We start from the raw sequence: 27,703 nt of genomic DNA, 5'->3' as shown, positions 1-27,703 counted from the left end.
CCCCCCCCCGGGGGGATTCCAGGTCTTTCTGCCACAGACAGACCGGAGCACTCACAGAATGGAAAGCCATGCGGGGAAGATCATTGCCTCCTGGGTGGCTAGGATTTACACCTGCCTGAAAGCTAAGACCACCCTCCGTTTCTTACGGTTTGGGGCCCGTGCCAGAGTAATGTATCCGTCGGGAATCCCGCCCTGAATGCCCAGGATTTCTAGCTCCTCCTGCTTCTGTTTGTGGATCCAGTCTCTGATAGGAAATTCAGACTGATGCTCCTTCAGCGCTTCTGCGTTCCTTCCCAGCAAACCTTTTACTTCACTGGGGGTCAGTTTCTGTCGAAAAAGAGAGCCCATTGAGAAGCTTCGGAGGAGAAGATTTCACCTTTCACTTGAGCAAAGGCGCTCCAAATCAGTAACGCCTGTCGTACCCGTTACCAGGCTGGATTACTACAATGTGCTGTAGGTGGGGCTGCCCTTGAAGACTATCTGGAAACCTCTGTTGATCCAGAAGCTCTGTGTCAGGGACCCCTTGAGTTAGCAGTCTGACATTTGCCAGGTTCACTCCCCTCTTTGGGATCTATCACGTCTCCAGGTTTCATGGACCTCAGCCCAATCGCTAAAATATTATAGCCCTTGTGGTTTGCACTGAGGTGACAAGTTTACAAGCGGATTCCAAGCCAGGGCATGAATTGTCTTGAACCTCATCTGATGACAGTCCAAAGACTTGAATTCATGGACAAATCTGAAGCTGAAGTATGGCCCAAGATACTGTCGGGGACAGCTCACTTTTTTCAGAATATTACCCGAGGAACTAGACTTAAGTTCCATCAAAGTTCCGAGAGATATATTGTAAAGGCGCCCTGATATTTTTGGATTTTGCTTCTCTTGGACACTCCATTCATTTAGAAGCTCTAGTTTTTCTGCGGGGGTTCACTTTCAGCGCTTAAGTCATCACCTCACTTACCATCAGGACATCATTTTTCAAGCCCAGGAAGGTCTCAATGTCCATGTTCACTGGGCTTTTGCTTAGGGCCTTCAGATCCTCAGCTGGAGCACCTCCTAAAGAGAAGAACGATCATCATTGTCACCATGTTAAAATGGCAGAGCTGGAAGGGAAACCTAGGCATCATCCAATCCAGCCCCTGTCAAGGAGGCACCGTGGGGGAATCGAACTCCCGACCTCTGGCTCCACAGCCAGAGACCTAACTCACTCAGCTGTGGAAAGTTTGCTTATAACCCTTTCTCAGCCTTTCAGCAAGAGGAATAACACCATCTTTTCTTTTAAAGCTCTTCTCTGCCGGTGACCCTCAAAATTTCCTTGATGGTTCTCAAACTTTGCACATGGAAATCTCATGTGGGGGGGATTTATTTTTATTTATAATATTTATATGCCACCTTTCTCCCCATCGGGGACCCCAAGCCAGTGCACGACAACGGAAGCAATAAAACAATCAGCAGTTTTAAAAATGCTGTATAAAGATCATATTTAAAGTAATGGTCTATCAAGGTTTCAAAGCAAATTTGTAACATTTTAAAAAACATTCAGAAATCTGTAAGCGAACCAACGAACCGTCCTGTCGTTTCCCATGGGGGAAAGATTGCACAGCCCACCAGAGGCTTTGAAACAGAGGTTAGATGACCAATGGGCAGGGATAATTTAATGGCAGGTCCCCTACTTTGTAGAGGGTAGAAAGCATCTTGCCGTCCTTTTAATTACATTTATAGGGAAATCAAAGTCAAGACTTCTTCCCCAAGCCTAAGGAAATCTGAATGCCAACTGCATCTCCCCGCGGGATGCTACCTACTTACTCAGGTATGGCTTCATGAGGTTATAAAACTCTGGGAATGCGTTATGGCGGTCAGAGAAGGCCCGTTTGGCTTTTGGATACAGTTTATCCACAGTGGCTTGGGAACATCTGGAGAGCTCCAGAGGTGTGGCCATCCTGTAAAGGGAAAAGAGAGAAAACAATCGCTCAGAAGGTGGCCTTTCCACCTTTCTCCCAGCTTGGCTTAATGGCTGTCATTAGAGGTGTCGTTTGTGAGCTGGACCGAAGCAGAACTATCTACCACGAAGGTCAGGTCTTCTGCGGTGTTTTTGCCTGGAGGAACAACTGGACTAGGCATTTAGCACATGTTTTTAGAAGAGGTGCTCCCTCCACTGGTGAAAGATGTTTGTGTGTCACAGTGCAAGGTTTTTTTCCTTACCTCCCTATCTTGCGTTTAGCATGGTGAGTTTTGTGATCATCCATTGGAACATAATTCCTGACAAGTTTAACCCGCGAGTCTGCTTGCTGAACCACTTGTCGCTGAAGAAATCCCATTGCAGGACGGAAGACAGGATTAATTGCAGCTAATTAATGAATTTGATTTGGGGGACACTAACTCTTAACTCTGAGAAGAGTCCATTTCCCCAAGGATCAAAGCTTCAGGGTTTTCTCTGTAGCATACGCTATGGGATCATTTCAGATCTCCCTTTAAACTTGGATATAATCCTCTCACTTTCTGGAAGAGATGAATTTTCCCAAGAATGATGCATGGTTGCAGTAATACTGGCCTACCTTAAAGGGCTGTTGTACCAGTGGGAAAACGCATGTCAAGCAACATGAACCTTGTTGAAACACAGACGCTTATCTCCTTCCTTTTATTTATTCTGCACTCACTATCTTTGGGAACAATATTTTATTCAAGACACAAGAATCCATGTTGGCTAAGCAAAAATAAAACCATAGCCTTTTTCTTCCCAGTAAATAAAAAGTATTACAAGAAATTCACTCACTTTATGGCTTGTTCGTTGATCATGTTCAACTGGTCCGGATTCAGGATGCAAATGTAGCTCGGTCCAATTGCGTTGAGCGCAGCAGCGTTGAGAGGATTTCCACGGTGCACATACTGCTGAATAATTAAGGAGGCCTAAAAGAGATGGGAAACCCAGGGTGGGGGGGTGGACTGAGTGAGGGACTCGGATTCTGGAGAAGAGGGTTCGAATCCCCGCTCAGCCATGCAAACTCACTGAGGACTGGAATAGTAAAGCCACTCTTTAAATATCTCACTCCCTGTAGTGGGTTTTCATGGCCGAATGGGGATTTGAACCCAGGTCTCCTGCATCACGGTCTGACTCTCGTAATTCACTATACCACGCTGACCCTAAAAATTAAAAGCAACATCACTTAGTGTCATAAATGAGGGGGAAAACAACAGAGAAACCTCCGTAGGTTGTATTTAAAGGAAGTTATGGATGGGTATAAATAGAAAGAGATAGAGACATACAGATATGGAATATATACATAGAAGGATGTAGAAGCCAGTGTAGAAAAGGGAGGGTGAGCAAAATCCAGCCAGAGCGAGCGTATAAAAAGCAGTCCTCTGCTTTGCTCTTAATTACCACGTCATCGGTGGGTTCGGTGCTTAGCAAAGCACCAAGTGTATTAGGAGAGGCGATGTTCCATTTTTTAATGTCGTCTTCACTCATTACTTCAAGGAGAACGCCAAGGTTAGCAAGAACCTCGTCCGTGTATCCTTCAGGAAATTCCTGTAGGAAAGCAGTAAACATGAAGGTTTCAGCAGACAAGATATCGCTCTATCAATGTGTCCGTCCGTCCGTCCGTCCGTCCGTCCGTCCGTCCGTCCGTCCGTCCGTCCGTCTATCTATCTATCTATCTATCTATCTATCTATCTATCTATCTATCTATCTATCTATCTATCTATCTATCTATCTATCTATCTATCTATCTATCTATCTATCTATCTATCTATCTATCTATCTATCTATCTATCTATCATCTTTGGATTTATACACAGACCATCTAGCCAATGGTTACCCTGGGTGATGTACAACTAAAAATATATATAAAACATAAATGATCTAATTCATAAAAACAGTAGATCATTCCTATGCTTCTGCTATGATAACACTCCCCCTCCCCCGTATGTGCATCCTTCTTTTTCTGTCAGCTCTGACTGGTAAATTGTGTTGGTTCACGAAGTACTGATGCATCTAAACCCTGTTCACCTATTTAAGAACGAGGGTTGGTTATTCATCAGTAACAAGTATTCATAGGATGGTCTCTGTCTCCATCCAGTGGCTTGTTCTGGTAATACATGTGAAAATAGTTTTTTTTCTAGATTTTATTTCTTTTACATTTTTTAATATGAAACTGTGGATAGTGATCCCGTGGATATGAGGGTCCTGTTGTAATCAACCCATGGCTGTCATCTACACCCCTCCCGCCACCAAGTCAAAAACAGTTTGCATTTATTCCAGCAAAAGATCTATTTTACCCGGTCGAGGTTCTGCTTTAGTTTAAACATCTGGAGGTCAGTGTAAGCTTGTGCAGTAACTAGAGGGAGATTGTCCAGCAGGAATTGACCTTTCAAGCATGCCCCAAGCTCGTCGGGTGTATAATAAATCGGCATCAGCTGATCCTTGAGGGTCTCGACCGTAATGGTTTTATCGGGTGGGCAATCTGTGAAGACAAGACTCGGGTGGTAAAGAAGCTCGCTCAGCTTTCAGGTCCCTCCAGGCCCAGATGAGGGAAAGAATGGATGAAAGGTCCCTCTGGGTCAGACCCACATCTTAATGGCCAACCAGTTGCCCACAGAAAACCCTTAAGGGAATATTTCCCTTGTGCTTATACTTCTAGCAACGGGTACGTGAAGTCAAGCTTTCTGCCGCCTCACCTTCAGAGGCCCGTTTCCGTCTTGAGGGTTGGAGGCTTTCGACCACCGACGGAAGTAGTTTTCCTGGTGGACAGGAGGGGGGGAGGACATGTTTCAGGATTGTCTGCAAAAAGGAGAAGAAATCCTCGTGAGAAAGGGCTAAAAAAGTTGTGTCAAGGATCGCAGGCAGTTCAGGAATCAGCTTTCCTGACCTAGACAAAAATAGCCGCGTGGAAGAAGGTCTTCTCTACTAGAAACCCAAAGCCCTCGGCTGCTGTCAGTTAACCATCTATATCTGGGGTACGTTTCCCAGAATCCCCCAATCATGTGGTCTGGGGATTTTGGCTGCTGGTAGTCCAAGATACAACAATCCCCTGGTGCTAACGGTGGCAAGAGGGAAGGGAAACGAGGTCAGGAAGAATTTTGGTTCTCTCCTGTGCCAAGGCCAGTGCTGTTGATGCTAACAGCTTTCTTTGGTGGGCCCAGCAATGGAAATACGGTACGTATTTTCTGTCTTTGTTTTAAGGTATGTGTATATGTGTTTTGGACGCGCACTAAGGTGGGGTGCAGGCCACACACCATCCTTTCGTGGAGTGCTTTAAGATGTCTTCCTTATTTCTAAGCAACACAGTAGGAGTGTGTCATGTGAGTTATCATCTTTGTGCTTCTTTCCACGACACAGAATGTGACCCGTCAGAGACCCTGTGAGGGCATGCGTACTATATAAATGAGCAGAAACGACATACTTACTGGAGATTCCGCCCCAGAACTGGGTACCGTGACCACTGCCCAACCTGAAAGATGGAAAACAAGATTTGAATCAGGGGAAAAAGAATTAGTTTTGAGATGTATCACCTCTTGGGTAACATGATGATGCCGGATTCCGGGGTTAGTTGACGAGAGAAGTGCCGGCAGACGGAAGGGCGAGCGAGGAGCACATTTAAGATGGCTTTTGTGGAGAACCGTTATCTGAGAAAAAAAAATAACTTTGGAGGCAGAAGGTATGGAAAAGGCTGCTTAGTATGCTAGTGGAGAAAACCTACCTGCAAATGTGAAAATAGGGAACCCAATGTGACAACTTACTTTGATAGGACAAACAAAGACTGACAGCAAAAGTATAAAGGACTGATTCTTTGGAGAACGCATCGCTCAAGCGGTTCCTTTAGCCGTTTGGCAGTCAGCCCAGATTGTGGTGTGTGTTGTTTTCCCTTTTTGTGATGAGCTCTGATTTCCCCCCCAGGACTAGGAATGTCCCCGGCTCAAAAGAGACTGGTTTAACTGCTTTATTTGCTTCTAGCAGAGACCACATGGATGACGGTATACTTCACTTTTCCCTGCATCGGACGTGGTGGGTTTTCAGTAAGGCTTTGGCGATAGCTCTATAGCCTTCGGTTTAATACCGAGTGGGCTAATGAGAATCAATGAGGAGGAACGCCTCATTGTCTTCCCAAATGAGTAAAAAGTGCAGAGGCAGAAAGGCTTGGAATTTTACCATGACATGTTTGGGCTTTGATTTCTGATTTCTAAAATATACGTGCCACACACCAAACGCTCAACAGCTTTCCCAGGGAGATGGGAGGGAGGGGGGATATAATGTAATGACTTCCAATATTTTCCCCATTTTTATTTAAATCAATAAAGGGGGGGATACAAAGCAAGGAAAATACACTCTAATGCAATACACACAAGACAAAAATACAAACTAAAGTTAAAAAGAAAACTTATTGAACCGAGCAAAAACACTTTTGTATGCATTTACAAAAAGCATATGGGCCTACAATATGGGTGCATGGTGATACCCACCGGCAATTAGGAGGTAGGTGAGGGTCTTGAGTGGGTGTAGCATTATTTCACGTGGGTCCCTCTGCCCGGTTAAATCCACTCACTGGAGAAGAAAGAAACCAAGAAAGAAATTAGACTTCAACTTATGGCCAGGGATAATTTCGCATCAATCAACTTAAATCAAGGAGGACCCCGGAGGTGGATGGGTTTACATCAGAGAAGCCCAGATCGAAGTCGTCCTACCTAATCATATTGCCCACCCTAAAAATGTAAAGCCCGATAAGGCCAACATTAAAGCAGGCACTTTTTAAAAACATAGGCAAGTGGGAGCCTGCCAGCTTTGCTCCCTGCCTTTCTGGTTCCATCGCTCTTCTACTCGTTGAAGAGGGTGGTTTGGGAGAAGGCAGACAACTCCGTCTGTGAGGGCTTCCGACATGGATCAGACCCCTCTCGAGGACCAGCAGAACTGGAGACGGAGGAATGGGGTTTGGGGCCAGCGTGCTCTCCTCTATTCAGGGTAAAGATATTTTATTTTATAATCACTGATTAGGGCTAGAGTTGAATCAAGATCCAAAAGATCTCCCTGGCTTTCCTCCCTCATCCTCTTCCCATATACGACAAAGAAAGGAAAGATAGAAATGGAGGACAGTCTTCAGTTGGAAATGAAAGATGGGTGGAGGAAATGAGAACTGGACTCAGTTAGCAGGGAGGATCTGGGGAACAACCCACTGTCCAAAGATCGAAGATAAGGCAAGAGAAACATCTCTTATCATATGCTGTACGTACCACCAGTTTCTCCTCTTGGTCTGGAGTGAACAAATCCAAACAGCCTCCTTTTTACTCAGGTAAAGAAGGAATGACCTTTTCTATTGAAAAAGGTAAGGTAAATATCAAGTGTCCGCCGCACCCACTGACGTGTGAAATTTTTTTCAAAAATTTGACTGTTTGGCCACTCAAGAGGAGATCAAGTTAATCCAGGAAATAAAGGCTTAGCTGGAAGGTATGTTATGTTAAGTGCTTGGCCATGTGAAGGTGGCAGGAGGTCTGGAAAAAAAGCTGGACAATGTTTCTTTCATGGACTACACACCCAGTAATGCTGGGCAAAGCTGAAGGCAGCAGGGAAAGAGGAAGACCCTATACGAGATGGACTGAGTCCTGAAAGGAAGCCACAAGCTTCAGTCTGCAAGAGCTGAGCAGGGCCATTGAGGAGAGGACAGAGCACAGGAAAATCACCAAAAAAAGGAGAGACATTCTATTAAGCATTATGAGAACGGTGGGGAAATTGCAGATAAAATCAGTGCAGAACCTTATACATGTAGGCAAATGAATGCTGCATCTGAAAAAGCCTTTGGTTTAATGCTGTTAAATTGCCGCTGAAGGAATCAAATTAGTATAGGAAGCAGGCCGTATAGCAAGCCATCTACAGGTTGGTCATCCAAAGACGGGGTTGTATTCTGGGGACTGCCATCCTCATATACCCCCCCTGCCAAGTTTTATGGAGACAACGTGTTTTCTCCATGTGCCACAAATCGGCGTCTTTCTCCGAAATGCCTCTTTACCCCTGTTCAAAGTGGTAGCAGGACTGACCTTCTGACTGACGCTTCCCACACAGAAGATCAGTCGCTGCCAAAAACTCCCCGGGGGCGATACAAGCCGCAGTGCGACTCCTCTTCCCCCCCCCCCGACTTGAGCAATGTTCCTATTCTGCAAAGATTAAAATAATAATAATAATATCAAAAACAGGGGGGAGCCACCACCGGCTTTCTGTGTGAACAAACAAGCTTAAAGCTCAAGATTGCCTCTGAATACTGTGATGATGAAGGAAAAATGAAGCCAAAAATAACAAGACAGCATTCAGATTGGACGTGGTCTTAAATCCAGCTCTCTGCCAGATGGAACACTTCGTTTTTCTTCAAGTCCTGGGACCTGCTGTGATGTTTATCAGTATTTTTCCCACCATTTATATTAGGTTCCTCTTAGCTTCCTCTTACGCATGGCTTTCCAACTTTTCACCCCTCTTGAAAGTGTGGATGATGGGTTGTTTGGTTTGTTCGTTTGCTTATTACTCATTTCCATGGCGCCTTTCTCCTCAGAGGGGGTCTCAGAATCAACTAAAACGATGCAACAATCACCATGAAATCCATTACACGGAACAACGTTTAAAAAGAGAAACACTGAGCCTACGATACTAAGAAGAGCCACCATCCAAATGAGTTTTCAAAGCATTTTAAAACTCTCTAAATCCAATAGGTCCAGCATTCCTAAAAACCGAGGGCAGAGTTTAGGGTTACAACAATTCCAGGCCCAAGTTTTTAATCAGCAAAGGATTAAGGGAGGAAAGCCTTCCACAGAGAAGTGGATTTCTTAACTATTTTTAAAGGAGAAGTGGCTTTCTCTCTTTTTTAAATCCAGAGAAGTGGATTTCTAAAACATTTCTTAAAGAGCAGTGGCTTTCTGATAAAGAAGTGGACTTTTAAAGAGGCGTTTAGCTGCATATCCCTAGTAAACGCCATGCTCCTTTGGCACCAATGGACAGAAAGCTGGTAGGAAGCAAATGTGCCAGCTGGAAGAATGTTAAGCCCATGTACGAAACCTTTTGTTTATAACTAGGGATGTGCCAAAGAAAGCAGAGAACTGTTGGTGCAACTGAAACCCCTTCACCTTTCCCTGGGAATTCAACAGTCATAATACGTCCTTCCTGTGTGCATTTAACCATCAGCGTGCATGGTGCCAAGTTCATAAGGCCCGGTTCCTGGACAGAAATGCTCATGAACTAGAAATAACAGAGAAAAGTGAGAGACACGGAGATAGAGGCATAAAGGGGTTTTGCCAAAGGCAACATGGAAAATGTGGGTTTTCCTTAAAAAAATTCATTGATCAAAATTATTTGGTTTCCTTTGAAAGTCTTCAGATGTATTGCCTGGGAGGGAAGTTTTCTTTCTTTCTTTCTTTCTTTCTTTCTTTCTTTCTTTCTTTCTTTCTTTCTTTCTTTCTTTCTTTCTTTCTTTCTTTCTTTCTTTCTTTCTTTCTTTCTTTCTTTCTCTCTTTCTTTCTCTCTTTCTCTCTTTCTCTCTTTCTCTCTCTCTTTCTCTCTTTCTCTCTTTCTTTCTTTCTCTCTCTTTTTCTTTCTTTCTTTCCATTGTCAAACTTAGTCCGTACTTAGAAGTGGTGTTCACCCAAGTGGACAAAACTGTTTGTTTGTCATCACACCTGCTATTCCTCACTTCTGTACCTTGCACTCCAGCAAGCTCTGTTTTGTGACTGGTCACTGGAAGGCCAACACGGGCCAAGCATGGATCTCTCTGGAAACCCCAGAGAAAACAGGCCAGTTGCTGGAAACAAGCGTTGCCCTTATAGTCTGGTCTGAACTATGCAGAACTCCAGAGCACTCAGGGAAGGGAATCTAACAGGCCAGAGGGAAAGTCTCATTCTGGTAGGACGGGAGATAAGAGCACTGTATGGCTGCTCCCAGGCTGTGGAACTCCCTTCCACCAGAAACCCAGTGGGCTTCCTCCTGGCTTTCTTTCCACCAACAAGCAAATGCCTTTCTTTCTTTCTTTCTTTCTTTCTTTCTTTCTTTCTTTCTTTCTTTCTTTCTTTCTTTCTTTCTTTCTTTCTTTCTTTCTTTCTTTCTTTCTTTCTTTCTTTCTTTCTTTCTTTCTTTCTTTCTTTCTTTCTTTCTTTCTTTCAAGTAAGCAACTGGCTGCTAAGGAAGAGATTTTTAAAGCTTCCTATCCAGCTCCCCTGTTTGCCCAGGGATCTTCCTTCCTGTCTATTCTGGAGGAATAACAGACCCAGAACAAAGGTCTTTTGCCACACTTGTCAAATGGATGCCAAGAAATCATCAGGAAGGGTAATTTCAGTGGGTTTGTTTGCCCGGAGCTTATTTTCCAGCCTTGAAAAAAAGAAAAGAAACTCTTGTATATATATTTTTTCAAGCCACGCTTCCTCCAGAAAATGTAGCAACTTCTTGGGGAGAAACAGAACAGCCGAGAAACATAGCTGAATTCTAGTTTTGATGACATGGCTGTGCTTTTATTGTTATTTCCCTCCTGCCATTATATCACAACCCGCTTTAAAAAAAAAAAAAGCTGTTAAATTGGCTGCACAACAATATTCAAATAGAATGTGCCCAACGGCAGACTAATTGACAAATCTAAAATGGGTCAAATTAGAATTGGCCCACATGGCTATGCCACGGGCGTTGTGGCAGATAAAATATAGCGGGTCTATGTTATTGAATTTTATTGATTTGAAATACCGTATTTTCCGCACCATAAGACGCACTTTCCCCCCACAAAACAGGGGGGTGGAAAGTCTGTGCGTCTTATGGAGCGAAGAAAACAGATTATATTTTCCTGTTTTCTTCTCCTAAAAAATTGGTGCGTCTTATGGAAAGGTGCGTCTTATGGAGCGAAAAATACGGGTACTTTTACTCCTCCTTTCTCCTCTAAAGGGTAGTTGCAAACAAAACCCATTGTTCTTCAGGAAGAAAGTCAGTTATCATTTTTTTCTAGAGGCAATATAGTGAAAGAGCCATTTCTGAGTTGCTTGGTGATGCTGTTCCTCACCTGCATCTTTGTCAGTCAGGAAGAGGAGCGCTGAAGTTTCCCCAGAAAATGGATTAAATCCCTTGCCGCCTTTGTTGAACTTGCAGGCAGAGCTGCGTGCAAAATCTGTCCATTTATCCAAGAGACAGAATTGAAAGAAGACACAATCAAAACGTTCAGTGAGGTTGAGAAACGCAATCAACATACCAACGAAGTGAAAAAAGGGGCAAGGGGCGCTTGGTTTATTTGTCAGTTATGGGAAATCTATGCACAGATGGGGAATGCACAGCGTGAGGGGCTAGGAAAGTCCCTGGCAGATCTTTTTGCCTGCAAAAACCTGCAACAGGCTCGGTTCTAGAAAACAGCTCCTTTTTCTAGTCACCAGCCGAGGCAAATGAGACGAGCTTCCAAAGCGAAGCGAGAGCGACGCCAGGCGAGCCAGGTTAGCAGTGCGAAAACACAGTCTTTCCTGTTGCTGACCTGGCAACGCTGCCTGAATGCCAAGAGTAAAGTCAAATTTCTCTTTCTATCTCCACTGGTTATCTGTTGTGTCCTGGATCAGGTTCAAAGTCCTGACGCTCGCATACAAAGCCCTTCCCGGTTTGGTGCCACATGACCTCCCAGGCCATGCGCCTCCAGGTAGCCACCCCGAGGGAGGCCCGTCATTCGTCCGCAAGGGGTTGGGCCTTATTTATTAATAAAATTCAATAAATAAGTATCAATGATGCATGTATATGAAAGCTCCTTGCGATGTGTCGATGCTGGTGGCTGAAGACGGAATGGCCGGGTCAGATGGAACCACAATGGGGTATGCCTGGTCCAGGAAGATAATTCTCACATTTTAAAGCCCCAGTCCTTCTCTGTTTCATTTACCATACTTCATATACACCCATAATTTAAAATTGTGCAGTGCCCTGGTACAAATAAAATAAGAACCATCAGAATCTATTAAAGAGTAAATCAAAGTTTCCAGCCTTCTGTAATAAAGAAAATGGACTTCTTCCACCCCCTACTCACTTTGGTTCTACAATAAAGAAGTAGGTGCCACTGAATTCAGCCCCATTTACACTAGAGCAGATTGCAAGTAGAGTAGACCCATTAGAATCAATAGAACCTACAGGGGAGCTGACTCACCCAGTCCCCACTGCTTCAGTGGGCCTCCTCTAATTGTGACTTGTTCTGCTAAGCAACCGGATTTCAGCCACAACTGATAAACTGTGTTGGTGTTATTAAAAACAGATAACCTTGTTCTATTGTGTTGAGCCACGTTGTCTATTTTCTTTTCTGTCTTTTGTTATTGTTCCACAGAAGGGCGCTCAAATTTCAAATTTCAGGGTCCAGGTCCTGGAAGGAGGAAGGGATGCATGCAGAAATGGGTAAATCTGAGTTTCGGGAGGTCAGAGAGAAATTAAATTTGATGTGACAAGCTAGGTTGTGGTGACACACCCGTAGCTGACAACAAAGATTGTCAACTACACCCTGGCCTCATTTTCCCACCTCAGGGACTAAGCCGAAAGCTTCACACCCAGGAAAAGCATCTCTGCTATGAAAGGAGAAGTGTAAATCCGCCAATAAGATATTTCCTCTGGTCACAAGGAAATAAATGCAGTGGCTGATCATTTGCTAGGAAAAGGGCCGGCTCTCTTGTCTCCTGGTTGGGCTTCGACCATCAAGGAGAAGGTCTGAACATCGATGGTGCAACATCTGGTTTCCCAGTAAAAACAGGTCGGCAACATGCTGTCCAGAGAGCCTCATACACCTGCCTATCTTTCTGACCTCCAGAAACCTCCCACAGCACCTGATTTATTTTAATTAATTTTTTTTTTAATTTTTGTTCTCAGAATCATCCGGTGTGTTTTCAAAAACAAGATCAAGTCCGATGGTGGTTGTAGGTTTTCCGGGCCGTTTGGCTGTATTCTGGAAGTTTTTCTTCCTAACGTTTCGCCAGTCTCTGTGGCCGGCCTCTTCCGAGGACAGGAGTCAGAACTCTCTCTGTGTGTTTTGTTCAAGTCCCTCCACCATGCCTGGTTTTGTAAAGAAAAGCCAGACATGGAGTTTCACAATTGAGCCGGAATTTGAACCCAGCTCCCCTAAGTTCTAACTCTGCCATAGCTAGACATTGCCTCCCAGAAGCCCTTGCCTTGCTTCGCCTTATGGTCCCCATGCACCCCTTTCCCCTTACTTATGTACCAATAATATTCCCTCATTGGCTCGTTTCATTTGCCTCGTATCTGGACTGTAAGGACTCTGGGGCAGGGGGTGTATTCTGAACAACATCTCGCACACCGCAGATGCAAAACAGGCGTTTGTGTCGGAAAGCTTGCTTTAGGTCTCTCGCTGAAAGCAAAGGTCATCTCACCATCCTGATTCCTGGCTCCCCTTTGGTGCCATAACAACATCCCATCGGGCAGAAAGATATTAAGGGAAATTGTTGCGCGCGGTTGCCTCTTTACGCTTCAGTTTTCATTTCTTGCCAATCCTGTTAAGGTAGAGGCGCTTCTGCACATGCAGGGAGAGAAGGCAAGCCGGTCCTCTTAGTTGCAAATGGCACAGATTGGGCAAAAATGCATTCGTTCACCTAACCATCGCAGGCTGCAAATAGCATTCGGAAAGGCGGCGCTGAGAAACCGATTAAGCCGAGCGTAGAATTGCGAACCTTCTCCACAGACAGCTTTTTTTAAAAAAACACCAGTATTTGTTAGTTTTGCAACTGGTGTGTCCCATATGAGCAGTGGATTAGGAATGCCCCGCTAAAAGCGTCAGTAATTTCTGCACCTCACTGCGTAAAGGGCAGTTGCGTAACCATGAGGTGAGCACCTCGGAGCAGATTAAGAAAAGACAGGGAAGCAGCTGCATTTTTTTTAAAAAAAAGTCTGAATGAAGCGAGATAACAGGTTCTCGATTCTTCCATGCTTTAGGTAGAGGGGTCAGTTATATTTTTATTATAATGTTCGATGAGTCTTGTATCAGCCGAAAGCTGGCACGGTTTTACTGGGCTTAAGATTTTGTAGACCTCCAGCCCGTTCTTCAGACTCATGAAAGTTTGTCTATAATTAAAAAGTATCTGTCCTGACTGTGCCACGAGGGCCCCGCTATTTTATTCCGACACCAGGATTCCGGGGGGGGGGGGGCAACAAATGCTCATGAAGATATTTTAACCAGCGAGGTAGAAGTGGGCTCAGGTGGGCATGTGTTCTGTGCTGGGTCCACTCTGGAGACGGGCTGGTTTGCTCCTTTCCCCAAAAATCAGACAATGTACCGTATTTTTCCATGTATAAGACGCCCCCATGTATAAGACGCCCCCCACTTTTCTAATCCAAAATTAAGAAAAACAAGTGGGGCTTAGCAAGTGTAGGGGGAAAGGGATCAAAGCCCTGCAGGATCGCTTTGATCCCTGCTTGTTTTTGTTCTCTCCTCAGCTTACTTCCGTGTATACGATGACCCTCAATTTTTAGTCTAAAGATTTCAGACAAAAGTATAGTCTTATACGTGGAAAAATACGGTAAATTGCTGGAGCCAATCAGCCTATCCTCCGAGTGTTCCTCCTCATGCTTTCCTGGGTGTCTGGTCACAGACGACACCTTTTTTTTTAGTGCAGAATGGGTGGGCATTGATCAGTCTGAGCCCATTTCCAGCCTGTGCATGCTGGCTGGGATTTAATCGGAGCGAGCTTCCTACTATAATTTCCCAGCTGGTTTCCAATATTGCTGCTTCTATCATTAGGGGATGATACAGACATCTTAACTGCTTTATGAGAAATTAAATAGGGATTTCCTGATCAGTCCCTCAGCCTCTCTGAGGAGCTACACCCAAGCTGCTCTCTCGCATGCATTTCAAATCATAGTTTCATAGAGAACATGAAACTATTATTTGAAATATAATAGTATTAGTCTTATTTGGCATTCTATAACAGCATGATTTGAAAGAGAACACTATAATAAACTTCATTTCCCTTGCTCTGGGCGAGCTGGCTTCTTGAACCCGCCCATGCCATGCCCCATAGGGATGGCCTCAGGGCATACTTGAATGAATCGGTCTCAAGACTCAGGGTGGGGCTCCTTCTTCTGTTCCCCTCCAAAAAAATGAAAGCCATCACCTCTGGCTTTTCACCCCTTCCCTCCCTGTGGCTTGATGCTCAGGTATAAAAAGGAGGTGCTCCAAAAAACTGGGTCTCACACCAGCTGGGTGTTTCCTGGTGCACCGGCTTTCCTCCCGAACATAGGAGGACATTCTGACAGTAAGGTTTTATAGTGTTTGTGTGTGTGTGTCTGTCTCTCTCTCTCTGTGTGTGTGTGTGTGTGTGTGTGAGGGGACAACCATGGGCCCTTACTTCTCAAAGATGGGAGCATCCTGGCGGTTATAAATTAAGCATTAATATGCAAGGGCTGTCTTTCCATCTTAAACATCTTTTTTGTTATTAACCATGGAATGTTTGCTCTGACTTGTCCTGTTTTAAATGCCCTTAAATGATTTAAGTAACATCTAATGGTGCAGTTAGATCTGCCCCCTTTTCCTATTGTTTTAAATATCATGGTGTGGCTCTTCACATTTCCATGTCTTGAATTTATTCCCTTTGGCATGGTTATAGACAATGCAGTAAATTAAAATTTATTTTAAATTTCTGCCCGGTGCCAAAATGCAATTAATTCTGAATGATTTTACCCAATAAGCTACACTGAATGCTTTATAAACCTGCAGGGAAGTCCTAAAGGAGAAACTGTGCTGGTATGAAGGGGAGAAAAGGGGGACCTGTATTGATTGTCTTCGTACTTCTAGTCATTTCAGGTAAGTTTTCCAAGCTGCAGTTTTTATCTGAATGAACACTGTAATATGATGCACACATGTAAGAAGTAGATAGGGGGTCTGGAGTGTAATTTAACTCTGCAGAGATGGATCAGTCCATCCTTTGAAGCCGATCCTGGATCCATTTCTATGCTATTGCTTAATTGCGCTGCAGGAATATGTAAATGATCCATCAGTTTAATTTCTGAATGCTACAGAATGAGCTTTCTGAGTGGGAGGTAACTACTTTTTAAATTGTGTGAAACTATTATTAATATGCATAATTATTAAAATGGATTGTGGCAGGTGACATCTCAGAAAAGGCATTAATTGTCTGAGATTTATGTGATTTATCTGCCATTGGTAGAAACAGTTACAGTTAGTCTGTGATTTAGAGCAGAAAGCACATAGTCTTTGGCTTCGAGCTGATGATCCAAAATTTATATTTTAAGGGGGCTGGACAGAAGGCAGGCCACAGGATTACGTGGCACTCCAACCTTATCCTGTCTCCCTGAATGCGATAAGTAAGGAAAAGCAGTAGCAAACCTCACATACAAGGAGAAGAAGCTACAGAACCCTCTGGAAGGATTTTTTTCTTTTGCACAAATTAAGCCAAATTGCACGGATCACACTTCAGCAGAAATAAGATATAGCTGTGCAAACGCAGAGGGGTGTCATGTGGCTGTACGGCCTTTGGAGATTCAAAGCACCGGAGTGAGTGCTTGCATCTTTTTGAGCAATCAGCCAGCCGTTCTGCACCTGCTATGTGGGTGGCCTTTGCTTATCCCAGGAGAGGGTGCTGGGTTGATGCAGAGAGAGAGAGAGGTTGCATAAACTGCAGAGACCTCAGCTAGAAAAACACAGCCCTCCTGGTCTCGCTCTCACCTTGAAGGCGAAGAATTAGTCCGGGCTTCTCAAGGAGCCTCGGAAACTGAAGACAAGCCAAAATGGTTGAAAAGCAAGGATTGAACCAATACTCTTTACACCCCTAGTAAGAAATGAAACAAAACACATTTCAGCTGGTGCCATGATAAATGTTTTCAAGTTCCTTTTTTTGTAGTTATTATTAAAGGACATTTAAATGACCTTGGGAGATATTTTGAGCTGACTTTTTTTTTGGTCAAATTTTATGCCATGGTTTTCTCATTTTTTAAAAGAAACACAGTGGAAGAGTAAATAGATCTTGCTCTATTTACAAGCAATTTCTGCTTTTCTAACCCTAAGTTTCTCTCCTCTTCCTCCTCTTCTTCTGAAAAATCAGTGTCCGGCATTCCCAGTCTGTAAGTACAATCTGTTTTACTTTTTAAAAACCTTGTGGGCACGCCCAGAGTCAAGAATGGATAGGCCTGAAGCAACTTGGTGGAGGCAGGAAGAAAAATATCTTCGTTTAGCTCTGCCCCCCACCCCTGCTCCATTTCTGAAATGGGAATTACTTGGTTGATCACTTTATGGAGATTTTTTTTTTGGGGGGTGGTCTTTTCTCACCTAAGCCAAGCCCAAGGGGGTCCCATTAAAATGGTAATTCCTCCCTCTGTAAATTTCTGGGGGTTGGTAGTTGTAAAAATTGCCATGTAGGGGTGATTCTCCGCCTCCCCCAATAGTTCTAGGGAGGTTGGAAGGGGGTTGGCAGGCCTTCAGGGTCGGGGTAAGAAACCAAAGACCGTGGACCTGGGGCCCAAGAAGTTGGCAAGGCCTACGAGCAATGGGACTCCTCAAGAGCTTGCTAGTCCAGTCCTTGTATTTGCCAGCTGGCTGGCTATAAGATCTGTCCGTGGTACTGAAGTTAGAAGGTGGCTTGTAGGACATTGTGAAGTCAATTTGTTTATTCCCCAGTCATGAAAGTCAAGGGGGCGAAATCACAAAGCAACACTGTCCAATTGGTGTTGCAAGGACAGGTGGGGGCCTTCTTAACTTTGTCCTGGGTTGTGGCTTGCCTGCGCTGTCGAACTAAGCCACGGCCTTAAGGTCAGGCTGGCATGTTCAGTGTTGTTTTCATTTTTATTTGTCTGCTTTGGTTTTGACAGCTCCGACCTACTGCAACTTTGTCAGCAGGTATGTACCCAAAGAGATTATGGTGTGTAAAAGGGGTGAAGGCAGAGCCCCGTCCTCACCCATATGTGGATCATGAACTAAAATCCCAGGGAAGGAGAGGGTCTCCTGCTATGCCCATTTCCTTGCCTTCAAAGGCTTGCCTTACAAGCAAGGGTGCAAAGAAATTTGCACCTTTGATCCACCATTCCTGTAGACGATGGTGAGAGAAAAGAACGCCAGCAGCTTGGTGCAACCAGGGTAAAAATGTGGGCTTCTTTTGCTGCATTTCAGGGCAGAGTTCAACGCCACCGTCGAAGAACCATGCCAATTTACGCTGCCGGAATACGCCTGTGGCTTCGCGGGCCAGGTATCCCTGCCGACCTTGAGCAAAATACCCCTTCCAAAGAGGGATATTTTGTTGGTCAGATCGGTTCCCAGAATTGGATCAGACTGCATGGAGTCTGCCGAGTTGGCTAAGTTGATCTCAATTAACCAGCCAAGAGACCGATGTCTTAAACAAACATTCTGCTTAACTTAAGAAACACAGTGCTAAAAAATTTATTAATTGAACAAGTTACATTAAGATTGTTCAGGAAATTGAAAGTAGAAATGGCCAGGATGAAGGGTGCAGTACAGGAAAGAGAGGTGGAAGAGAAGATCGTGGAGGGCAAAGGAGAGTTTATCAAGGCAAAGGGCCTGGATGGAAGGGGTACCTAAGGAGAGAGGAGGTCATAGAAGCAAAGGCTGAAATTGATGATGGATGCATGGGATGCTTGTGAATGGATTGACAGCGGAGGGCATCCATGTGCATGGGAGAGAGGGAGGAAGAGATACCAGATTAGCCACACCCACCATTTGGGCCACTCCCACTAGAGACATGGTGTTCCTGTAGCACTTCACTGCCAAAAGAATATAGCCCTCCAGACAAAAAGGGTCCCCAATCCTCCTTTAAGGAAGGAAAGTGCACTGCCTCGTGGCGCAGTGGTTAAAACACTGTACTGCAGCTAAAACTGTGCTCACGACCTGGGGTTCAAATCCCAGGTAGCCAGCTCAAGGTTGACTCAGCCTTCCATCCTTCCGAGGTCAGTAAAATGAGTACCCAGCTTGCTGGGGGGGCAATGTGTAGCCTGTATGATTAAAAATTGTAAACCGCCCAGAGAGTCCTTGTAGCGCTATGGGGCGGTATAGAAGTCCAATAAATAAATAAATATAAATAAATAAATAAAGGACTGGATTTCAATTTGCAAACAAGTCACCCTACTTCCTGTCTTTGTGACCTTCGATAAGCTTGGAAGAGGATTTCCTTACTGCAAATAATTTAGGTCCGCTTTTGTTACCGCAGGTCTCCAACCTGACTTCCAGTGAGCTGGCCTCCCTCCTTCAGTGCACTCTCAGGAACCAATCAGCTCAGCTTGACCAAGAGGCATTTTTACTGCTCTTTGAAATGGTTGAGGTGGACACCTTGCAGGGAGCGTTGGAGGAGCTCAGCATGCAGGTAAATCTTACCACCTACGTCACTGTCTCTTGTTCTTTGTGCAGCATCTTGACCTCAAAGGTGGGTAGGACACCAGGATCTGAATAGAAGGCCTTTAAGGAAACTGGAATGCAGCTGAACCCCCTTATCAACAGGATCCGTCTCCACCAATTAACTTATCCATAGTCTGAAAATATTAAAAATATTAAAAGAAAAATCTTAGAAATACTGTATATATTTCTAACAGTAAAGTTACCAGAACTGGCCTCTAGAGGGAGCCAGAGACCATGCTATGTATAACATTTGCTATTAAAATAGTGTATAATCCATGTTTTTTAGCATCCGCAAGGGGGGCTTTGATCCAATCCCCCACAGATATGGGGATCCTACTGTATGTATGACACAAGGCCCAGCAGCTTGGGCCTTCCTGAATCGTTGTGGCACAGGTGTTTCACCAAGATGGATTATGATGGAAAGAATTTGAAGGTTAAACTTGAAAGGAGTTGATCTCCCCATTTTGAGCCTCAGACCATTCACTGTGTTGAACCTATGGATCTGTTTCAGATCCCCAAGGAACAGATTGACCCAAAAACCAAGGCCCTCTTGCTCAACGCAGCATGGGAGAAATTGAAGACAGAACCACAGGTCCAGCAAGCCGGCTTCCTAGCCTCCTGGTTTCAGGAGACCATACACTCTTACTTGACATCCATAAATGCTGACATCTTGGACTGCATGACCAGACTTCCCATCACTTGCAATGGCTTTGCTACTGTGTAAGTACTGGATCAGTGAATTTTTGACCCTACCATCTCTGGGTCAAATTACACATTAATAGCAAGGTGTCTTTCCTTCGATCATGGTTTCCCTCCAGGCATGTTGTTCCTTCAAAACTCCATCCGAGTTGGCATATGAAACCTGTGGTTACCTTCCACTGACCAGTCACAGACCTCTTGTATCACATCAGGAATCTCTGCTTCTAATGATGTGTCTAACTGTAGTGTCTCATTTGAACCCAGGTTCGATGATAGAATTTGGCCTTCAGACTGAAAGAGGTTCTCTCCTTTGGCTTAGATCAGTATTTCCCAACCTTGGTTCTCCCAATATTCTTGTATTAAAACTCCCAGAAGCCTTCGCCACTAGCTGTGCTGACCAGGATTTCTGGGAGTTGTAGTCCAAGAACCCCTGGGTTACCCAAGGTTGCGAACAAGTGGCTTAGATCACATTCAGGCTGGTCTGGGAGCATCAGCACCAGGGACAGCTCCACATAAACACCTTGCTCCAGCTATGAGACTTCTTATACTACTGATTTCCTCTGTGTTCCACCTCCCTTCCCACCAAAGTAGGGAGGCTTAAAGGAGCAGCAGGGTGCTGGACCTCGCGAGCTTTGTGGTGTCTGGCTTTGCCAACTCCAGAGTTGGCCTTGGTTTGGGTATTTTTCCCACTGGCTTCTTCCCCTCTGAATCCATGTCCAGATCAGTCCTGGACTCCTTGGATGTAACAACTTAATTAATGGAGAGTCTGAGTTTTTTTGGCTGGCTGACATTTAGGTGGTCTTCTGTCTTGAGTTTCAAGAGGGGTTGCACCTACAGGATTTGAGCAAAGATATGAGTCCGGGACACACCCTTACCCCAAAGTTCCTTTGTGGAAAAGTCACCTATGGGGCAGAAGGCATACAAGAGCTGTTTCCGGAAGCTTCTTTCTTTCATCCTTAGCATCCAAGCTCTGGACAGTGTGTATTTGAGGTTGGAGAACAGCACAAAGCAGGCGGTGGCCAACTGGATTTCCCGATTCCTCACCATACACCGTAAGTATCAGATGAGTGAGACCAGTGGCTCCTTCCTCAACTCAGTAACTCTAAATAGAACTCTTGGGTCAGAGAAAATATCAACTCTGGTTACCCCAGATGAAGCGTCCAGCATACACAGTTGCACACATGCGCAGTTCCTCTCTTGGGGTGCCCACCGCCTCTTTGCTTCACCCCCGCCTTTCCAGCCACGAAAGATGGGAGCCCCTTTCAATGTTGCCTTTTAGGGTGCCACGAAAGTTCATCCAAAGAGTGGCTACGGAGCAACTGGAAGAGTTTTCTCAACCTCGTCTCCTACAATGACCTCACAAAGACCTGGGCTGATTTTGATGGGGTAAGAAATGAAAACCAATTTCTTAGCACAAACTGTTGCCCTTATCTCTGGCATATGCCAGGGGTCAATTGCCACTATGTTCTCTCTCTCTCTTCCTCTCTCTCTCTCTCCACACACACACACACACACACACACAGAGAGAGAGAGAGAGAGGGAGAGGGAGAGAGATATTCAGTGGCTGATTTTTTTAAAAAAAATCAGAAGTAATGACTGCTACTTTCTTTCACAAATCTTTGCTTCTCGGTTATTTTTTTCTGAGTCCCTCTGATCAAGCACTCTGCACATGCCCAAAGGTGCACGAACCATTGCCTGTCCTTTTCCTTATGACTTCTGCCTTGTTTGGTCCATTAAAAAGCTGGCGCCTGCCTGCGTCCAGAGCTCACCCAATCTGACCTGCTTCCAGTTTTCAGCTCTTGATGTCCTGACGCCTCGCCAGCTCGCCCAGCTGACGGTTGCGCATCGCAGCCTCTCCAACATCAGCCGGGCTGAACCCATCGCCCACGTCCTCAGCAGCCAGACGGTCCCCTACATGGAGGGCTACTTGAGGGAGTTATCGCTCTTGCCTCTGGAGCCCTCGCTGGATCCCGGCGCCCTGCGTCTGATGCTGGAGACCGTCCTGGCCAAGGTGAACCAGAGCTTCCCGGATCTCTGCTCCCCGTCTTTGAAAGACCTCTTCCAGGTGAAACTGAACCCGTTCCTCCCTGCCATGGACGAAAAGATCCTGAGCCTTTTGCCAACCCAAATTGGATGTGCAGACTTCCACAGCATGTGAGTGAGCCCAAAGTTTTGGGGTGGGTGAGTAGCAGGACTGGGCATCGCTCTCCGGGGTCTTTTGAAAGAAGAGCCAAGGGCTGGAAATGGAGGGATCTGGTCTTGATTGGGCAAGATTGAGGTCCAGGATCCAGGAGCTGATAGCAGACCTGTCTTCTGGCAACAAAGCCCAAGGTCTGCCTTGGGTCAGAACCTAGAAAACCTACTGCTTGGACTACAGTGCCCATCACCCCCAGGCAGCATGATCAGTGGGCATGGTGGTTGGGCCACAAAATTAATTTCCCCCCTATGATTTCCTTCTGACCCATGGTCAGCGGGAGGGGAGATGGCCACCCACGTCCTGGAGGAGAGGTAGCCTGCATGGCTCCTGAATGCTCCCAGAGGCTCCCATTGATTTACCTGGCTTTGGATGGACTAAGTGGGCCAGTGGAACTCAAGGAGACTTGGTTCGCCCTAGAGAGGAAGCCCAGTCTCCTTGAGTTCCACTGCCCACCCCCCGGCCCCATCAAAGCTGTTGAGCTGTAGTCGCCAGCAGGACAGTGCTAGGATGAATGTGGGGTGGAATGCAGCCTACAACGTCGGCACAAAACAGGGACAAATAATATCCCCCGTTGTTGTTCTTCTGCAGCTACAAGGGACTCGATTCTGTGTTTCATGAGTTAGATCCGAATACCCAGACGGCGGTCTTCAAAAATCGCCTGAGTTTTCTGGAAGGACAACTGGCCAGAGAAGGTAATCTGCTTTTGTGGTCCTTCCCCCCCCCCCCAACTTGAGCTTCCAGGCGGAAATGCTAAAATCTTGAGATCTGCAGACAGACAAACTTTCCAGCAAGAAGGAGCACATGTTAGATTCCCACCCCAAAAATCTACTGCAAGGAATCCTAATGCCAGGCTCGCTCCTTACGGCTATGGGCTAAGGGCACGATCCATCAGGAAATACCTGTGTGGGCTCCTTTTAGTAAAGGAGGCTGCATTCTGCCAGGAGCTTCTCGGTAGACTGGCATCGCCAATCTGCTGTCTTGCACGTTTAGACTTCATGTCCCATCATCTTCAGTTGGGAGGGGTGATGGGGGCTGCAGTCAAGAAAAAGGAAAGGTCTCCCAGTTTGAGAAGGAACAAAATGCATTTGAAACAGGTGGACTATGCACCTCAACTACGTAAAATTATGGATAACGGGGGTCATTAGGAACAAAATGTCCCAGACATTTGAAAGATCTGTGAGTTTTTAAAAAGCAGGGCATGGTTTTTTAAAATCAGTGAAACTGATCAAATCCATAATTTAGATACTACGGTAGAGATGTGCAGTAGGAGCAAGAGAATTGAACCCCTTAAGGGGACTGGCATCCAGTGAAGTTTCAAATTTTCCTTCCATTTTGTTTCCAAAAAGTATATAACAACTACTCGATGCACACATTCCAAGATGGAAATTTAATGAATGAAGTGCTCTTTCGCCCTCTTAGAAGAGAAAGAGAAATGTAGTGAACAAGACATGCAAATGACCTGTGATTGCTGGAATTGTCAGCAGGGACTGGAAACTTTCTTTCAAACAAAAAATAAATAATTTTTTTTTAAAAAAAAAGTCAGTTCCCAGAATTCCTGGCTAGGGGGATTCTGGAGATTTGAATTTAAAACCAAACCTGTAACATTTCTAGCCTCTGCTTGTCAAAGATGTTTCACGTGCTAGAACAGTGGAAACTGAGGTGCTAGATTCTGGCGCGAATAATAATGGGTGAGAAAAACCAAGGAAATGGACCGAGAAGGAAAAAGGTGGAAGTCTGGAGGCAGGAATAAATGCAGATCCACAGCTGGCGTTTGCTGTCTGTTTCTGCATCTTATTCCCGTATTTTCTGCAGGAGCGGCATGCACCTTCACAGCGCCAAGCAGCCAACAGTGGCTGCAAGAGAACTTTGGACCCTCCAGCCGCTTTGCCGACTACCGTGATTTCGTCCACTTAAATCCTTCTTTTAATGGAGTAAGTTTTAGGACTGGTTGCTGAAAGGTAAACATGGGCTTAATTAGCAAACCTGGGCGCTGGGTGAAACGTCGCTAAGAAACGTCCCCCCTGCTAGAAGGAAATGGATTAATTGTTGGGAATATGCATGCCACCTCTGACTCTGACTCTCAGCCTCCTTTGCCTTATGGTCGTCAGAGCATTTGAGGCCGCTACTTGTCTAAAGAACAGCCCTGCGAGGTAGGAAAAGCTGAGGATTGTTTGCTCAAGTCTTTTAAAAAGATGAAGGGTGCCAGAACTAATTTCAGGATATATGTTCAATTAACCAGGGACAAGGAGATCCCATATATATATAGGGTGCATATACGTTTTAAAGGCATTTGTAACTTTTCCGAAATGCGCAATGCAGTGTTCCAAGGAAACAAGGACGAAGGGCCTATGTCCCAGTGAAAAGAAACCTCTTGAATCAGTCATCAGAATTGTATTGGAGAGTTATATGTACAGTAGGAGGCCTGTTTCTGCAGGATCTGCATCTGTGGTTTCACTTACCTGCAGTCTGAAAATACTAAAAATATTAAAAGGAAAAAAAAACAACAGATTTCCATGGTGTAATTACCAGAACTATCCACTAGAGAGAGACAGAGACCATGTTATGTATAGGATTCACTCTGATGGGTGGGTTTTTGGCATCTGCAGGGGGGTTGAGACCAATCTCTTGTGGATACGGGGATCTTACCATAACTGAACAAATTTTCGGGGAGATTTTTCTCTCTCTCCCAAATAGAACACATGAAGTTGCAAAGGGATGTCCAAAAGGGATTGGAGGAAGTTAATAACCAGAGGGGGAATGGGAAACAAAGAGAAAGGATAATCTTTTCCTCTCTCTCTCTTTTAAACCAACCTTCCTGTTACTGAGTTTCCCCAGTGGTATATGATGGACCGCAGCTGGGAACTAGAGACATCATGGGAGAGCTTGAGTATCTAAGCGCCGAGGGGGTGTGTGTCTTCTGCCACCTCTCCCAGACGACGGAAGGAAGGGAACTGCACCAGTGACGACGTCCTCCTTTTTCTTTCCAGTTCGAAGTGCTGGACATGTTGACCGCGACCCAAATAGCAACATTGGTGGTCATCTCTGGCATCTTCACAGACGGGACCAGGATTGGTGCCGAGACAGAGGCAAACAAAGTCATGGGCACCTTCCAAAGCCGGAATGTAACGGAGCTCCAGACCTTTCTTCTCCAGGTCAACGCACTTGCGGAACAGGTGAGTAGGTGACTCCTGTGGATTATGTTGGAAAGAGGAGGTGTCATCATCCCAGCTTCCCTCCACCACCCTCCACCTTCCCTGAACCCCGGACTGCGCTGTGGCAGGGAACAGAGTGGAGAGAGGTTGGGTTTTCTCACCGACCGCGTCTAATTTTGCCTTGTGAGTCATCCCAAGAAGCTTAGGGTGTCTTGGTCTTGCATTTGCAACCAAAGGCTCTTCTCTTGACCTTGAAAATGGCTAGAACAGGTTTCCTGGTGTCGCTCAACACACCTGCCTGCCTATGTGGATGGGGAGGTGGTGATTTGTTATGACAAGCATCTGCACCTCGAGATTTATCGTGACTCCGTTGGGTCCCAAATGGGGGGCACCAGCACATCCCTCTAAAGGGAGTGTGTGAAGGAATTTCAAGTGGGGTGGGAGATCCTGAGATGTTTGTAATGAATCAAGCTCAGGGCTTCCCAACGCTCTTATCGATGGCACCACAATGCCCCTGAAGACAGATATATGAGCCACCCGTAGCCTTTATTCCCTCCCACTTTAATGACGGCATGCTTTTCGTCTGCAGAGAAACATCAGGGAAGTAACTAATGCAGAGGTTCGTCACATCATGCTCCTGGGGATTTTTGAAATCCTGAAGCCAGGCTTTGCCTCGAGGGAGATAACCGATCCAGAGGCTTGGTTTGGTGGGATCCTGACACTGTACCTGCCATCGATCACCCTGGAGGAGCTGGAAACCCTGCCTCCTTTGTCCAACTGCACCCAGTTGCTAGACATGTGAGTCAAACCATAGAGGTGATCCGTCAAAATCTGATCCCCTTAAAACAAACAAACAAAAAAAGTGTCTGTAAGAAAAGATTAAGGAGGTGGAGAAAACTGGTTCTCAACCACGAGAGCAAATCACAATCATGATATTCTAGATTCAACATTATTTTGCAGAGGAACTCTTAACATAAGTTTGCTTTCAAAAAATATAGAACATATATTCTCGCAAACTGAAGTTTCATGTTGAACACATCATGAGGTCAAATTAGATTATACATTTAGCACAGTTTGAGAAACGGTGCTCCCCCCAATTTGGGGATAGGATCTGATCTTATCATACCATGTGATTTTTTTCTCACCTACCTATCATGCATTTAGCCTGCTTTGTTTTGTGATGGGTCACAAATGAATTGGCTAATCATAGGGTACACACATATCTCTAGGTGGCTAGTTTGACCCACAGATGTTTCAGATATACGGCCTCAGGGGTGCACTAACTTAATGTCTTCCAGATCTGTAGGGCTTTCAGCTTGGCCCCAGTGGCTGGGTGTGAAGGAGGTGGGCTTTTTTAAAGATATACCGAGGGCAACAGTTTGGAGAGGCTGGTATGAAATGATCAATACAGAAGTGAACGGCCTATCAGCGGTTTCAGCATGGAAGTTCAGCTTTGGATGAACATGAGAGATTTGGAGATTTTCATTCCCATGCATGGCTCCCAAAGTGATGAGATATGGAAAGATATATGTGCCACATGTACGAAGAAGCATTAAGGGAACCACAGTTCTCTGTTCTGCTGTTTTCAGTGTGAAAGGTCTGGATGATGCCTTCGATTCAATGACCCTGGAAAGCAAGACGGGGGTGGCGCGGTGGCTCTCTCAGGTCCTTCAGAGAATGGGTGAGTCTTTTGTAACCTGCTCCCCTCTTAAGTCCCAATTCATGGCCTTGCTCTGCAGACCACCTGGCCAGCTGTTACAAGGCACAGGCAGCAGGAGCTGGTTGGAGAGCTCGGTGGGTTGGACCACCCACCCCCCGGCTGCAGAGTCAGGGGGAGGGTTGGCCAGGACTTTTCAGATCCCACTCTTACTTCAATTCCAGACTGCCAGAGGACAGAGAACTGGGTCTCCCTCTATCTGCAGAGGTTCAAGTCTACTCTCAACATCTCCGACTTGATTGCTATCGATCCCGATTTCAATGGGGTAAGATCCGCTGGGACGCTGCAGGTGTGGGGCTTGTGACTGTTGAATGGGAGTAACTCCTCTGGAAAGTGTGGGTTGGAGACACACAAGAGTCATGGTTATTCACACCCTTTGGGGATGAAACAGGTGGAAAGATCTGCAAGGACTTTCCAGAAGCTCTTTGAGGTTCTGTTGACAATGAGACATATTCAGACCACACCGTCTGCACTTGTGTCTTCTCTCTGTTTTAGACAGCGTACCTGAGGGACCTCTCGGTGGTACAACTTGCTCAGCTGACGGTGACACAGGAAGTGCTCACCTCCCTCGGCAAGGTGGAGATGGTGTTCGCCCAGTTGGCCCAGCGGCCCAGCC

At 45.5% G+C, this 27,703-nt stretch overlaps 2 protein-coding genes across 2 annotated transcripts; one reads left to right on the top strand and one right to left on the bottom strand.

Annotated features, from left to right (window-relative positions):
* Positions 1-61: 61 nt before the first annotated feature.
* LOC110090443 (mesothelin) lies at positions 62-7,307 on the bottom strand. Its single transcript, XM_072982602.2, has 10 exons — positions 7,219-7,307; positions 6,454-6,535; positions 5,401-5,444; positions 4,672-4,774; positions 4,273-4,457; positions 3,377-3,523; positions 2,771-2,904; positions 1,804-1,937; positions 959-1,053; positions 62-327 (listed from the first exon to the last, which is right to left on the bottom strand). The coding sequence occupies exons 2-10, from the start codon at positions 6,494-6,496 to the stop codon at positions 106-108; spliced, it is 1,107 nt and encodes a 368-aa protein (XP_072838703.2). The 5' UTR covers positions 6,497-6,535; positions 7,219-7,307; the 3' UTR covers positions 62-105.
* Positions 7,308-13,786: 6,479 nt separating this feature from the next.
* On the top strand, positions 13,787-26,172 carry LOC140702575 (uncharacterized). The gene is made up of 13 exons (XM_078381556.1): positions 13,787-13,791; positions 15,122-15,219; positions 17,789-17,816; positions 18,087-18,162; positions 19,138-19,290; positions 19,834-20,042; positions 20,982-21,073; positions 21,301-21,407; positions 21,811-22,175; positions 22,807-22,910; positions 24,031-24,149; positions 25,206-25,391; positions 25,960-26,172. The coding sequence occupies exons 1-13, from the start codon at positions 13,787-13,789 to the stop codon at positions 26,170-26,172; spliced, it is 1,755 nt and encodes a 584-aa protein (XP_078237682.1).
* The last annotated feature ends 1,531 nt before the right edge of the window (positions 26,173-27,703 follow it).

The sequence above is a fragment of the Pogona vitticeps genome, chromosome 13 (genome assembly GCF_051106095.1).
Source record: "Pogona vitticeps strain Pit_001003342236 chromosome 13, PviZW2.1, whole genome shotgun sequence".
Lineage (NCBI taxonomy): Eukaryota > Metazoa > Chordata > Lepidosauria > Squamata > Agamidae > Pogona > Pogona vitticeps.
This window is presented reverse-complemented; position numbering and strand designations above follow the sequence as displayed.